This window comes from Plecotus auritus (assembly GCF_963455305.1).
Source record: "Plecotus auritus genome assembly, chromosome: 8".
NCBI lineage: Eukaryota > Metazoa > Chordata > Mammalia > Chiroptera > Vespertilionidae > Plecotus > Plecotus auritus.
This window is the reverse complement of record NC_137782.1, coordinates 36,794,135-36,809,480: the sequence shown is the minus strand read 5'-3', so window position 1 is coordinate 36,809,480 and position 15,346 is coordinate 36,794,135. Positions and strand designations below refer to the sequence as shown.

The 15,346-nt window shown below is 38.8% G+C and overlaps 1 protein-coding gene across 34 annotated transcripts in view; it reads right to left on the bottom strand.

Annotated features, from left to right (window-relative positions):
- The window catches only part of EPB41L3 (erythrocyte membrane protein band 4.1 like 3), a 221,968-nt gene that overhangs the window by 159,805 nt on the left and 46,817 nt on the right, over nucleotides 1–15,346 (bottom strand). For 21 of the 34 annotated variants that reach the window (XM_080683543.1, XM_080683590.1, XM_080683552.1 and 18 more), the window contains exon 1: nucleotides 13,199–13,537. The exons of 9 other annotated variants lie outside the window; for them this stretch is intronic. In XM_080683543.1, coding sequence (XP_080539669.1) covers nucleotides 13,199–13,253 — 55 coding nt within the window. In that variant the 5' untranslated portion in view covers nucleotides 13,254–13,537. Of the gene's footprint in view, nucleotides 1–13,198; nucleotides 13,772–15,346 lie in introns of those variants that run through there. 4 more of the 34 variants (XM_080683545.1, XM_080683568.1, XM_080683572.1 and 1 more) reach the window with 2 other exon arrangements.

Genomic DNA, 15,346 nt, shown 5'->3' with positions numbered 1-15,346 from the left:
CCTGTACCACCTATGTAAAAGATGAATATGTCTATCATTTCACTTTTTATACAACCGCAGAGGTCTCCCTGTTTTGCTTTCTCCCTCCTTCCTAATCTATCACCAATGGATTTCATGTAACCCATTTACATCTCCTCTTTTGATTGTAATGTATAAAATAACGTGCAAAGATGCCATTATTTGGAGCATTATCTCAATCCATTGGGATTTTGCTTCTCAGCAATTGTTGACAGTTTTGGCTCAAATAAACTCACAGAAATTCTTCACAGATTTGAATGTTTCTTATGCTGACAACAGGAACCCTGGCTGGGTAGCTCAGTTGATTAGAGCATCGTCCCCATATGCCAACGTTTCAGGTTTGATCCTGGGTCAGGGCACATACAAAAATCATCCAATGAATGCATGGATAAGTGGGAACAACAAATCAATCTCTCTCTCTCTCTCTCTCTCTCTCTCTCTCTCTCTCTCTTTCTCTCAAATCGATAAATTTTAAAAAACTTAACAACAACAACAACAACAAAAACACAGGAGCCAATCTGAAAGAGCTCCTAATGGCCAAGTTTGAAACAATTTGAGCAAAAAAATAAATATGAATGGTATTAGATTATAGCCCCAAGAATAAAAATCCATGAGTCCATATTGCTATAAGTAAGTGGCTGAATAAATAAATAAATAAGAGGAGAAAGAACAACTCTTCCTTATAGAAAAATTCCAACTAATAATTGTAGGATGAATGAAGGAAATAGAAAAATCACTATTAGAAAATCACAGGAATAATTGCTGCTGGTATGATCCCATTAGTGGGTGCAAGTTTAAGTTTCTAAGTATCTCTCCCCAAATATTTCTTAATTATAAAATGATACATGTTAACCCTACAGTAGAGAAACCCAGCAGAACCACCTTAACGAAGTGATAAAAGTATCATCAGTAATAAGTCACATAGATGTCAAGGGCTCCTGGACATGATGCACTGAGAGTCTAATCATGGGAAAACATGAGACAAAACCAAACTGAGGGACACTCTACCAAATACCTCCATGCATTACTATTTGAAAGTGTCACGATTAGAGGAGACTAGATTAGAGGAGACTAAAGTGGTCCCAGTAAGTCAGCTAATGTGCAGTGTGGGATCCCAGACTGGATCCCAGACAGAAAAAGGACATTAGTGAAAAAAATTGCAAAATCTGATGAAGTCTGTAGGTCAGTGAATAGTGTTATACCAAAGCCTGTTGCTTAGTTTTGATCATTGCACTATCCTATGTAAATTGTCAACATTAGGGATAGCGGAGTGTGGGCTATATGAGAGCTCTCTATTACATTTACAGCTCCTCTGTTAAGTCTAAAATTATTACAAAATAAAAAGTTAATAAATGATGTAAAAAATTTGCTTAGCTGCTCTGTATCCAGACTGAGTTGTAATTTGAAGGATGAACAGAAGTTAAGCAATGAAAACAGGGACTACAACCAGTTTAGATAAAAGAAAAATTAGTCATATGACCTTGCTCCATTCCTCACTCAACCAAAGTGTGTGACCTTAATCTCACTAAAGCTCATTTTCTTTATCAATAAACTAGAGGCCTGGTGCATGAAATTCATGCATGGGGCAGGGGGGAGAGGGAGGAGGGGGTTGTCCTTCAGCCCAGCCTGTACCCTCTCCAATCTGGGATCCCTCTCACAATCCAGGACTGCTGGCTCCCAACCGCTCGCCTGCCTGCTTGCTCCTAACTGCTTCTGCCTGCCAGCCTGATCACCCCCTAACCACTCCCCTGCCAGCCTGATTGATGCCTAACTGCTCCCCTGCTGGCCTGATTGCCCCTAATTGCCCTCCCCTGCTGGCCCGGTCACCCCTAACTGCTTTCCCCTGCAGGCCTGGGTCCCCCCCCCCCCCAACTGTCCTCCCCTGCAGGCCTGGTCGCACCCAACTGCCCTCCTTTGCTGGCCTGATCGCCCACAACTGCCCTCCCCTGCCGGCCATCTTGTGGCAGCCATCTCGTGTCCACATGAGGGCAGCCATCTTTGACCACATGGGGGTGGCCATCTTGTGTGTTGGAGTGATGGCCAATTTGCATATTACTCTTTTATTAGATAGGATAGGGAGTGAGCCAGGGTACCTATCTCATAGAGCTAGAAGTGATGATTTCATGTAATACATCATATAAAGAGAGTAACATGCCTGATATATTGTAGAGACCCAATCAATGTTAACCATGGCGATGGTGATGATGGACACAATAGTGACAACAGTGACAATGAATGGCCAGCCTGTCTGTGACTGGCCACCAGCACCAATCATCTTCCTCCATGAAGCCCTAAGGATATCCCATCCCACACCTCAACCACCGAAGACGACAAAGCTCTACTCTACACACCATGGCTTCCGCTCCTATAAAAGCTCCCCTGATACCTTCCTTGCCCCTTCCCACCAGTTTTGTTCAGATGTTTATTGAGCACTTGCTGTGTGACTAGTACTAACTGCATTAGGTTAGCAAGAACAAAGACAAAATAGAGTTAGTCTTTGCTTTAGAGGGAGAAAATATGGTTGGCTCTTGAACAACATGGGTTTGAACTGTACAGGTCCACTTATAAGTGGAGTTTTTTCAATAAATATATTGGAAAATCTTTTGGAGACTTGTGACAATTTGGAAAAACTTTCAAAAAAATGTATGATTTTTCTTAATAACATATTCTTTCTTCTAGCTAACTTTATTATAAGAATACAGTATATATAAAACACATTTAACTTACAAAATATGTGCTATTGGTAAGTCTTCAAGGCAATAGTAACCTACTAGTAATTAAGTTTTGGAAGAGTGGAAAGTTATACATGGATTTTAGACTGTTTGGTTGGGGGGGGGGGCGGTCAGCACCCCTAACCCCTGTGTTGTTCAAGGGTCAACAGTAGACATGTTACTTGTTTAGTGGGAGAATTCTACCCAGAGTTCATCATAACTCTACCTAATAGAGTGTTTTGCTTTTTCAAATAATGCTAACATCTGTAGGGCAACTAAATTCATAATCAGAAATTTTGCCTTAAACAATCACATAGTAAAATATTATCATCTACCCTAAGGGTCTTTAAACTGGAGTATGGATACCTCTGGGGGCACACAAATTGTTTCAAAGGAGTAAGCTGTCACTTACCTAGTTTTAAGGGACTCAGTTTGTCTAGTTTTAAGATTCTCAACTTGGAGATCCTATAACTGATGTACCTGAGAAAGTGACTGCCATCTGAGGTTCTCCTTCCTTATCTCCTATTTCAAAACCCCTTCCTCCCACTACACAATACAAAGGCAAACCAGCCCCCATGCTTAATCTATTCAGCACATTGTTCTGGGATAGTAAACCTCTAGTGGGCAAAAAGGGACTATCTAAAACAGCAGTGGGCAAACTACGGCCTGCGGGCCAGATCCGGCCCGTTCGGCTGTTCTATCCAGCCCGCAGAGCCAAAAGACCATACCCTTGTATGTAATGATGTTTACTTTGAATTTATATTAGTTCACACAAACACTCCATCCATGCTTTTGTTCCGGCCCTCCAGTCCAGTTTAAGAACCCATTGTGGCCCTCGAGTCAAAAAGTTTGCCCACCTTTGATCTAAAAGATCGACAAAGTAAATTTCTTCAGTGATTGGAAGCACTTCACTGACTAACAAACTCTTTGCAACTCAGGTAAGTTCTAATGTTTTCCTTTCTGCTAAATTGAAGAACAAATGAAGTAGCTACTAGATTAATTTCAAGACTTGGGGATATTTGCTATAATATGGTAATCCTTCCATTTACATCTACTTTTGTATTTCAACCATTTTGTTTGTACTTCTATAAGAAATGGAGAAAGAGAGGAGGGAGGGAGGGAAAGAGGGAGGGAGGAAAAATGTTGCTGACCCATGTGTCATTTTAGCAACATAATACCCAAAGATACATGAGAAATGTAAAAGATGCTCTGCCCATCTTATTAAAAGAATGATTTCCAATAACATTTTCTTTTTATGTTTAATAATCATCATAGTTCGTAATATGGTTGTGTTGTTTAGATCAAAGTGTCTACTGCTAACAAGTACAATGATCAGTTAATGCAGAAAATAATTTTTAAAATCAGAATGTTATGGTTACATAAAATAAAAATGGTTACACACACACAAAAAATGAAGTTCACATTTCAATTTCTATACCCATTTTGTTACAGAGAATTATGATAGTAATCAATAAAATACTTTCAAGCATAAAAATATTCCATTAGGGTAATATTCTGTGGCGAAGTGGAATGAAAATACAAGTTTGAGAAAAAGAAATGATGCAAAATATCTGTAAAAGGAAAGTTTGTTCCTGTATCTGTTTAATAGATGATGACAGACAGCAAATTGCTACAATATTTAAGATACAGATAAAAGAATGATGTACTTGTTTGATTGTAAAAAGTATAACATATACATGATATCTAAAATTACATGTTGTATAACCATTTAAATTCAAGGTAAAGATTTTAGATGTGAACTTTAAAATGTTCACGGGGTATGTAGTTTTTCAAAGGTGTTTTAGGTAGGTACATAAGCAAAAAAGTGTGAAGACCACTGATCCTCTGTGAAATACCATCCCCTCCATACCCAAGTGCTTTCCTTCTCTCTCCACTATAGGATTTCTACCAATTCCTCTGAATCGTTTTTCAAAAAGTCAAGTATGAGAGAAAGCAAAGGCTTTGTTGATATACTGAAGAATGTTTTTGAAACATTAAGTGTGAAATATGGATCTAGATTTCCCAGAGGTATAGCCACATTTGCTGGGGGGGCCCCTCCAGGGTATACTCAAGCCCTAATTTAAATGCAAACCATCTGTGAGTATTACTGATTATTTGTCAACAGGAGGAGAGACTACGGAAGGTGCAGTAACTTTCCCCAGGTATCTTCCTACCGGTATATATTCAAAACATCCATAGACTCTCTCATGCAGGAAGCATATTAAATATTTTGCTCTTAAAGAGTCCATATTTTCATATTCCTGAACTTCCAAAGTAAGTAGCTGTTATTGAATATGTTGTTGTGTGTGAACCACTTCTTATCAGTTACTTCACAGAGTCCTGGCATACCCCTAACATGCTTTAAATTTAAGGAATTCTACAAGAAAGTCAAGCTGAAACATTAGGAAAGGAAAACCAAGACTTTTAATCATTAAAACTTGAGGAACTATTTAAAGATCAAATTTAGTGCTTGTTACAGAATCTCCCAAGGAACGTTTCCATAAAGACAATTTTACAAAATGTTTCTTAATTGTAATCTGTATTTGATTGGGCAACGTTTCCTTTCAACAGGACTGCATAGCATTTTAGAACAATTTTTAGTTATCTGAAGTAAGAATACTCAAAATTATGCCTGTAGATATAGGAGACAATGCAAAGGAAGAAATAATGAAGCAATACAACAGCAGGCCCTGCTTTGGTAATCAGAAAATTTTTAGTTAGATGGTGGTCCATTGCCTCTATATATTTTTAGCAAGTATTGGGTCCTACTGTATGAAGTTATCCAATGCTTAATATCAACCAGTCACCTTTTAATTAAGACTTACTGCTGTGTACATGATCAATAAAGCAATTAAGAGTCAGCAGGGCTCATGCACAATTAGGTTAAAATGTTTTTGAAGTGTAATATATAAAACTAGAGGCCCAGTGCACGAATTAGTGCTCATTGAAAGGAAATTAATTAGAAGAAATATTTTAGAGGCTGGGGAGGGACATGGGAGGTTGGTTCCAGGGTGGGAGGGCTCCAGGGAGTGTACGGATCGGTAGATCCAGCAGCAAGCTAACATACTGGTCTGAGTGTCTGCCCCCGGTGGTCAGTGCGTGTCATAATGACTGGTTGAGTGGTCGACGGATAGGTCTGACACTTAGCATATTAGGCTTTTATATATATAGATAGTCCTCAAATTAGGGATGCCTGCCTTGTGAGTGAGCAGCCCACTTGAGGGATGAGCGGCAGGGATGAGAAGGAGAAGCCAATTCTTGGCCTCCATAGGGGCAAATGCATTTGCCTACACAGTTCATAATGCCCTGATGACTAACCTAAAGACGTCTATGTCCCTTACATAGAGGTGCAAACATTTCCTCCTCTTCTCTATAAGCTTTCCAAGAACTGACAGCTTTCTGTAGCTAACTTTCAATGCCTCAAAGAATGGTGGACATTTATCTGGTGTCTCTTGTTGGAATTCATAACATATTTCCTCATGGCAACACCCTACAAATCATAGTTATAATTATGGTATTTTTTTCAGTCAAGTTCAGCTATACAGAACTCTCAAGTTTTTGTTACTCTAACTAGACGAACTTTGCTTAGAGCTGAGACATAGCCCTTCAACACTTGTAGTCAGTGCCATTTTCTTTTACATAGTCATCATTTATGATTCAAGCTTTCTAAAATGCACGCTAATGGGTCTTTAAAAGGAGCATAATTTTGTTGGTTGTTGGATAGTTATTACCATTTTTATAAGGAGGCATAATATACTAGTAGTGCAGGCTGTCTAGTGGTGGATGGGGCTAACTACCGTATTGTAAAAGGCAATAGATGGCTGTGCTTTAAATTGTCTCAGATTTTCCATATCCTCCTCTGCCTTCAGATTGTCAGTGATCACTTCTTAATTGTGTCTGTGTGCCTCCTTATATGGTCCTTTCTCACCCTTCAAATCAAATAGTGAAATGTTATCATTGTATGTAAAGCAAGACCACATGGGCCGTGGCTTCATCTAACTGTTCCTATGACTAAGAAAACCGTGTTCTACCTTCAAGGGCTTTGTAACATTTATTTTTGCAGTGCATTTCCTAAAATTTGGCATTTTGGAGAAGAGAATCATCAAAAATTATTTAATCTAGACAGGAAAGGTGCTGTTTTTCTATATTTCAAGAAGACTTTGAGTTAAATAGGCTTCTAGTGTCTAGCTTGGGTACTGACCTACCATTTATTTATCATATTTGTAACATGAAAAATATGCATTTAAAATTCTAAATAAGCAGCTCACCAGCTTCTAGAAATACAAGCCACTTTTATGTAGAGAACTGTCTTTACTCACACAGGTTTTATTTCTCTGCTGTTGCCTAGCAACTGAGATGTGGCAAGAGATGTCAGAGGTTAAGGAGCAGACTAAAGTCATTATGGAAAGCAAGCCGTATCAGCATTTTCCATCTAACTTTGTACTCCTTGAAATAAAATGGGTTTCATTGTATTGAATAGTCTGTATTTTTTCTCCTCAAATGCCAAATTTTTAGAAACTTTTTTCTTTTCTGAATATAAGTCCAGTACACATGGAGAATTTTAATTATGTACATTGCTGTGAGATGGACTTTTCTATTACGCGAGCACACTTTAAAGGTTAAACTGAGAAAATGGCATTCTGAAGTCATATACTGTGTGAAAGTGGTTGTGAACATATTTGAAAGCATTCCAAGAGTTATCAGAAATGCACATTGGCTCTAAATGTCCTCTCTTTGAACCATTAGTTCATGTTGAATACAATTCCATTTTCAAATACACTGGCCTGCTTATTCAAAAATTATCCTTTTAGAGACAGGAATGCAAAATGTTCTATAAGTTTGCTTGTCTCTGTTCTGAAAGGAGAAGGAATATTATCAAAACTTTAGCATCTCCTCTGGAGTTTATTTTTTTCAGCCTATTCTGTACCACATGCTAGGTCCCTAAGGATTCATAACTCACGGATAACTAATTGCATTTCAGCATGATGCATTGTAAGACTTCTTTTCCAGTGAGCATAACACAATATGTTTCAATGCCATTTCATTTCTAGGCAGTGTAAAGGTTCCATGACTCCTAGACCGAATTTTTAAGTTTTCCAAATGAAAGGTTTAAAGGTAAGGCCACCAGAGTTAGAATCATGTTCCATGTTGGTTTGAAGTGGATCCAGAATTATTTTTGGAGGAACATTTTTATCCCTGCTTGTAGGTCCTGCCTCATTTCATCTCTGAGCGAAGCCACTGTTGTCATCCATTCAGAGTTGTGTCCTTAAATTTCATTAGAGAAAATTAACTCTATCCTCCCTGTATTAACTCCCAAACACCAAACTCCCAGGTGTAGTCAGAGATTATAAACCAGGACTCTGTGCTAAATAATTCTTATCCAAAGCCCAGTTGGGAGAAATATATTCATGAATATAGTTGCCTGAAGAATATGGGGACTGCCTATTCCCCTAAATGTCCTGAATTTTACTTTTGGACAGACTGTGTATTTGGAATCATTGGCCTTTTAGAACTGCTTCAATTAGGACTCTGCAGTATGTAAATGAGCACATCCAGGCGTCCTCAAACTACGGCCCGCGGGCCACATGCGGCCCGCTGAGGACATTTACCCGGCCCGCTGGGTGCCACTTCCTGTCCTGCTTAGCAGCCAACTCGTCCCGGGCCCGCAGTGCGCATAGGAATTTGTTCATAGTTTTTTTTTAAACTATAGTCCGGCCCTCCAACGGTCTGAGGGACAGTGAACTGGCCCCTGTTTGAAAAGTTTGAGGACCCCTGGAACCAATAGCCATATGAGTCTCACTATTTCTCTCATAGGGTACAGGTGAAGTTATTGTCCTTTACATTACCCTTTAAGAGCATCCTCGGAAGAAACTCGTTTTAGGTTTTAGTATTAGAAAAACTTGGGTCTTTATCTTACAGGTATTTCAAATCTGTCACTGACCATGCTTTCCTCTTCTTTCCACTCCTAGGAACTGCAGAACCAAGTTTGTAACCTACATCTGTCAACTGCATAGGCATTAAGGTATGCACCTAGCACACTCATCTTGCCCTTGTTTGACTGTTTCCTTTCCATTTATTCTTTAAAATATTTTTTCACCTAGAGAGAGAAGGAGAGAGAAAGAGAGAAACATTGATGTGAGAGCGAAACATTGATTGGCTGCCTCTTGCACAGCTCCCACCAGGGATTGAGCCCACAACCTGGGCATGTGCCCTGATTGGGAACCGAACTGGCAACCCCTGGTGCACAGGACAACGCCCAACCAACTGAGCCACATTGGCCTGTATATTCTTTTAACCTTGGCTTCTTCAACCATTAATTCTATTTGGCCAATGTGCTTTAGAGCAATGCAGGATATAAGTTTTAAAAATTAACAACAAAAAGATAGTTGCATGGAAGATATACAAGATAATCCTCTTATTCTTGTTTTTAGCCCTCCACTTTTCGAATGAAGGGCACCCCATGCCGTCCCCCCACTTATTGCTGCTGTGTGTTCTGACATCCAGAGATGGTGAAAGTTCAGAGTAACAGGAGTTGGTGGGAATTGGGAGGGCACAAGAGAAGGAAGGATAGAAATCTCTCTTTGGCAGCAAGGAGTTAAAAGTAAGTTTCTTGGCTACAGGGTCACTTCTAAGGAAACTCAAGAAAATGCCAGTCAGGAACTTCTTGCACTAAATCCAAAGGTGACATTTAAAATCCTGACACATCCAATTTGTATAACACAAGAATGTCATCTCCACAATACATATTGATGAAGTAGTTTTGGTCATATTACTGCACAATTACTATATCACCATTTGTCCCCCACACAGATGCAATTCTAAACACCCCAAATCTGTTACTATATTTTTTAACCCACAAGTAAGAGAGAATCTTCATTAAAAAACAAAACAAAACAAAACAAAAAAAAACACATGCGGAATGTAGAAAAGTTATATTGGCTAAATAAATGTTTCTAAAGTTATATATCTCCAATAAATAGGATTTGAATATTTAATTTTAATAACTATAGAGAGGAAATACAACTATGGATTTTTAGAAGCCCCCAAGGCTAGGGATATGGCATGGATATTCTAAGTAGCTGATATTTGCCCATATTGTATACAAAATCGGTGAAAAAGAAATTTTATGTTAGAGTGCTTAGAACAGTGGTCGGCAAACTCATTAGTCAACAGAGCCAAAGATCAACAGTACAACGATTGAAATTTATTTTGAGAGCCAAATTTTTTAAACTTAAACTTCTTCTAATGCCACTTCTTCAAAATAGACTCGCTCAGGCCGTGGTATTTTGTGGCAGAGCCACACTCAAGGGGCCAAAGAGCCGCCTGTGGCTTGCGAGCCGCAGTTTGCCAACCACTGGCTTAGAAACTTGTATCCAGACATTGTTTTACTGGTTTGGTGCAAAGACTAGTAACCACCTCAATATTTCACATTACCCTAGCCATTTCCTATGTTCCTTTTCTGATTCTGCACCCACCAGGACCCTTTTCCCATGTAGGAAACAAACCTCGAGGGAATTCTTATTATAATTATTATTCATATAATACTTACAATAAAAATAGCTACTTGTGCTTTTTAAAAATCAAGATGCTGTTAGACAACTCAGGTAAAGAATTATCTAATTTCAATAAGTGGCAAGTGGAATACAAAGCTAATTCAGGTCCTTTGAAACTATTGCCTGTTATATCTACTTTTTAATGACACTAATAATATTTTCATGTTAAAATTATGTCTGTTAACAGGGTATCCTTCACAACTAATACAAAGTCAAAATTTCCTCTCACTACTTATTCTTTAATTATGTGATTTACTCGAATTCTCTAACCATGACACAAGAATGTACCATGGACATGAACTTCATATGAGAATCAGTTTAAAAAAAAATGTAATCTACCAATATGTTGAATGTATTACACTTATAGTTAAAAATATCCTAATATGACCCCTCTGTCATTTCAGAGTCAATATATCCAGAATTCAGAACGCTTACCCTTCCCACCCAGCTGCTCCTCATAACTAATCCTCTTCTGCCCAAACAAACCCAAACCAAAAACTACTATGTATTTCATCTCTCAGACTTGAAAACGTCTTGCGATTTCTTCACTCCTTACCTCTCACCTGTTTATTCTTCCTGCTGACTGTCTGTTACATCTGTCACTTCCTTTTTCATTCTCACACTGATATCTGAGATTTGGGCTAGATCATCTCTAGTCTCCTAGGCTCCAGTCTCTCCCCAACTACTCCACTCTGTGCTCCACTCTGCTGAAATCTTTTCAACCACTGTTTGCAATGTCACTGTAATTGTTCAATAGCCTACAATAGCTCTTTTGCAGAAAAGAGTCACCGTAGCCAGCCTGGGACACTGCCCTTTGAAAGCCCTGCTGGCAAAGCTGGCTCTTGGCTCACATTGGGGAACTTAGATTTCAGGAGAGTTCCCAACGCTCCCCAACTGATAAGGGTGGCTACTGTGCCCAAACGGTTGTACAAACAACACATTGCTGAACACCTGCTTTCCTTCTGGGAGTCTAGAATTTTGATACCAGGCAGATGATGTCTGTGTGACCAGCCACCAATAAAATTCCTGAGCTCTGAATCTCTAATAAGCTTCCCAGGTAGACAGCATGTTACATGTGTCATCATAGTTTATTGCTGGAAGAAATAAGCACATCCTGTGTGATAATACTGGGAAAAGACCCTTGAAAGTTGCGCCTAGTTTTCCCAAGACTTTGCCTCATGTGCCTTTGCCCTTTGCTGATTTTGCTTTGTATCGTTTTGCTGTAATAAATCTTAGCCCTGAGTACAACTGTATGCTGAATCCTGTGAGTCCTCCTAAAAAGCCACAACATTTGGGACCCCTGACACAACTCCCATGGCCTATATGACTTCATTTTTACCCTCTCTTGTCCAACTTGTAAAGCCCGTCATAATCTGCCCTTACTATGACCTCACCAGGTATTTCTACTGGACTCAAATGTGTGCCCACTACTTGTTAGCCCGCCACGGGTGCAGCAGGGATGGCAATTTGAAGGAGAAGTTCTCAGCCTGGGTGGAGGGACCTGGTTTCTGTTCTCTGTTCCCTCTGTTCTGCTATTTCCCATTCATTTCTGAGTAATGCACAGCCTCTCCAGGTCTTTATATCCTTACGTATAAAATGTGAATAAAACTACAGGTACAAATAATGTCCAGGTTCAAGGTTTTGGTGTTCTGTACATATAATTTCTTTCTAATTTCCAACTAATAGGTATATTCTATCAGAGTTCATTGTAAAGCAAAACAACTCTGCTAAGGGAGGCCTATTTTCTCTATAACTGCCATTATGAAAAGTCATTTTTGTATACTTCCGCAAAAATTTCTGGATTCACTGAAAAAAAATTGTGAGAAATATTTCAGAATTAGGTATTTAAAGGGAAATACAATATACTATAAAAATAGGAATAGGAATAATACTCAAAATAGCACATGAGAATCTCCCCTATTATAGTATTGTTTTTGAAAGTTACTGTCATAAAAGAAAATAATTAAGAGAAATGAGCAACCCAGTAGTGGGCAGCAAAGGGGTTGGATTTCTGTTCAGCCAGAGCCCCGTATCTCTCAGGATGAGGCAGGCGATGCAGGAAACTGCCCTTTCTGAAACATGAAGGAGCCCTTTGTCAAAAACATAACAGGACCAAAAGGTTCAACAGGAGCCCACAGAAAATCCTCTGAGTTACAGCGTCTGTATACAGCCCTTGCTAATTAGTCATCTGAAATTCATTTTCCCAATGATCAGTAAAGGCCTACAAAAGCCACCGAAGGAGCCATCCAGAAGATTCTCCTGCTAAAATAGGTTCCCAGGCTTGGTTTATGGGTAACTCCAACCCTTTGAGGTCTCGATATTACCTGGGTTTTAATGAAGTTGTTTTTACAATTACTTACAAAATAAATTTAAATTATATTTCACCGTTCTTCTGTGTGATTCTTAGCACAATGGAAAACAAATTACAATTTGTGAATTACAAAGCCTAAGCATAAGTACGTGACATTTTTGTCTTTGGAGAGCATTCAAACATTTCTCTTAACTACTTCTTACATTGAAATTGCCATCACCACTAAAAGCTGCTTCCAAAGTCTATGCATGTGTCCTTAGAGCAAAGGCTTTCTGACAGATTGATCTGACTGGTGTGTACTGAGAAGGACACAGGGAAAGGTGAGGTGACATTGAAGCTAAACTCCATCTGTTCTCAATTCCAGATTTCCCCCATAAAAACGGAAACGCAGAGCTTTTAAACCAGAGAAAAACTAGAGAACAATTAGCATAGCATGAATGAACAAACATTTTAAGAGATATCATGCACGAAAGAATAATTTGCACATTTCCCTGGCTGAATTTACATGTGGCCTTGCTTGAATATTTATCAAAATCAGAGCCATAATCACTAAAAACGTCCCCTTTCCTAAGTATACATTCCTGTTAGGAATAGAAAAATTTTACCTCCAAATCCTAAGAGGGACTTTGAGCACAGATAGAGACAGATGAAGGATGGCATGCTGCAGTGCAGCAGGCTCACAGAGCAGGGAGCACGGCCATTCCAGCTTCCATTCCTCCAGGAATATGCTCAGTGCAACACAACAAGATCCAGGGTGGCAAAAGCAATCGTCTTTACTATTGCATCCAGACAGTCTTCTTGAATCCAACACTCAAAAACAAACCAGGAACAGGAAGTAATAGCTGCACAGCATTTTACAGTGTCCTTCAGCTTCTTCTCCTAATATTTTCCCTGGTTCCCAGGGTAGCTCTTCTGCATGACTGTGCAAAACTCTCAAAAATGCTGTGGAAGTAGCTTCCAGCAGCAAGCAAACGGAAAGCCTCAAGTGTCACAGGTATTGAAATTTGTATGGAATTTTCAGTTTAATCATTTATATGGATTTTTTTTAATTCTCAGTTTTTCCAATTGCCATATTTTTAAAAAATATGTTTTTATTGATTTCATAGAGGAAAGGAGGGGAAGAGAGAAATAGAAACATCAATGATGAAAGAGAATCATTGATCGGCTGCCTCCTGCATGCCCCCTATTGGGGATTGAGCCACAACCCAGGCAGGTGCCCTGATTGGAAATCAAACCCCGTGACCTCCTAGCTCCCAAGTTGATGCTCAACCATGGAGCCACATTGGTCGGGCCCAATTGCCATATTAATACACACTTCAAATATCTTCAGAAAGGGCTATTGGGATCAATGTAATAATTATACTGATTCCCCTCCCTTCATTTGCCAAGGACTCCACTGAAGCTCTTGCCTTCCACTTTCTTTTTCTACATTTCCTCCAAGGGAGCCTGAGTTCATTTGACTTGCTATAAGACCACACTGGCTACACCAATAAGCAGAGAGTCTTCACTGAGTGAATGGGGTAAGTTCTACCAAAGCCAGTCCACGAAAGGAAGCTCCGGAGGGAGCGGGTCGACTCTGTTAATAGGGAGCTAGAACTAACATTTTCTGATGGTCTATTATGCAATTTGCCAATATTTACAGTATCGTATGTAAACATTCATTTAATCCTAGAATCAACCCTATGAACATTGTATTATCATCCCCATTTTTACAGATGCAGAAATGATCTCAAAATGATGAAGTACGTTGCCAAACATCCATTGCCCAACATCTCCTAGAAACCACTAAGAAAATCACAAATAACAGAAAAGTTATCAAAAGACATGAATATACATTTCATGGCAGAACAAACATAATGCCAATCAGAACGAGAAGAGGTGTTTAGCATCATTAATAGTCAGAGAAATGTAAATTAAAATCCCAATGAGATAATCATTTTATGCTCATTCAATGAGCAAAAAATGAAAAAGCCTAACAATCCCAAATGTTGAAAGACTGTGGATACACAATCCAATGAGAGTGAAAATGGGGGCAATCAACTGTGGAAAACAATTTGGTACTGTCTCCTAAAGCTGAACATTCTCACATCCTACAATCCAGCAATTCCATTCCTGCCCAGGGGAAATTCTTGCACATGTGCCTGAAGAATTATGTTTAACAATGCCGAAACAACTCTCCCCATAACAGTAAAACCCTGAAAACATGCAAATGGCCATGAACAAGAGAGTGTATAAATAAACTACAGTAAATTTTACACATTAGAATATTAAACAATATGAAAAAATAAATGTAATACAGCATATCACAATATAGATGAACCTTCCCAATAAAAAATTAGTTTCAAATAATTATATGCGACATTATGTCCTTTTTAGATAGTTAAAAACAATTTTAATGAAAAGTTTCCTTTTAAGAATACTTATGAATGCAATAAGTTTGCATATAAAGGAATGTAAAGGAATAACAAACAGGGGACTCAGGATGGAGGTCATTGTTAGTGGAGACTGGATGAAATGAGGGACTAGTCAAATGGTTAGATTAAGTTTACTGTCAATATGCTAGCTTTTGTTTGAGAGTTGGTCTCATATGTGCATACTGCATTATTTAAAATGTCTAACTAATAACCAAATAAATAAAGAAAAAGATAACATTGATGGGAGTTATCCTTAACCAAAGATTAAGTAGCCCAGTTTTGTGTATGTGAGGTCCTAAAAATACACAAAAAGGCAAGAAAAACAACAACAAATAAACA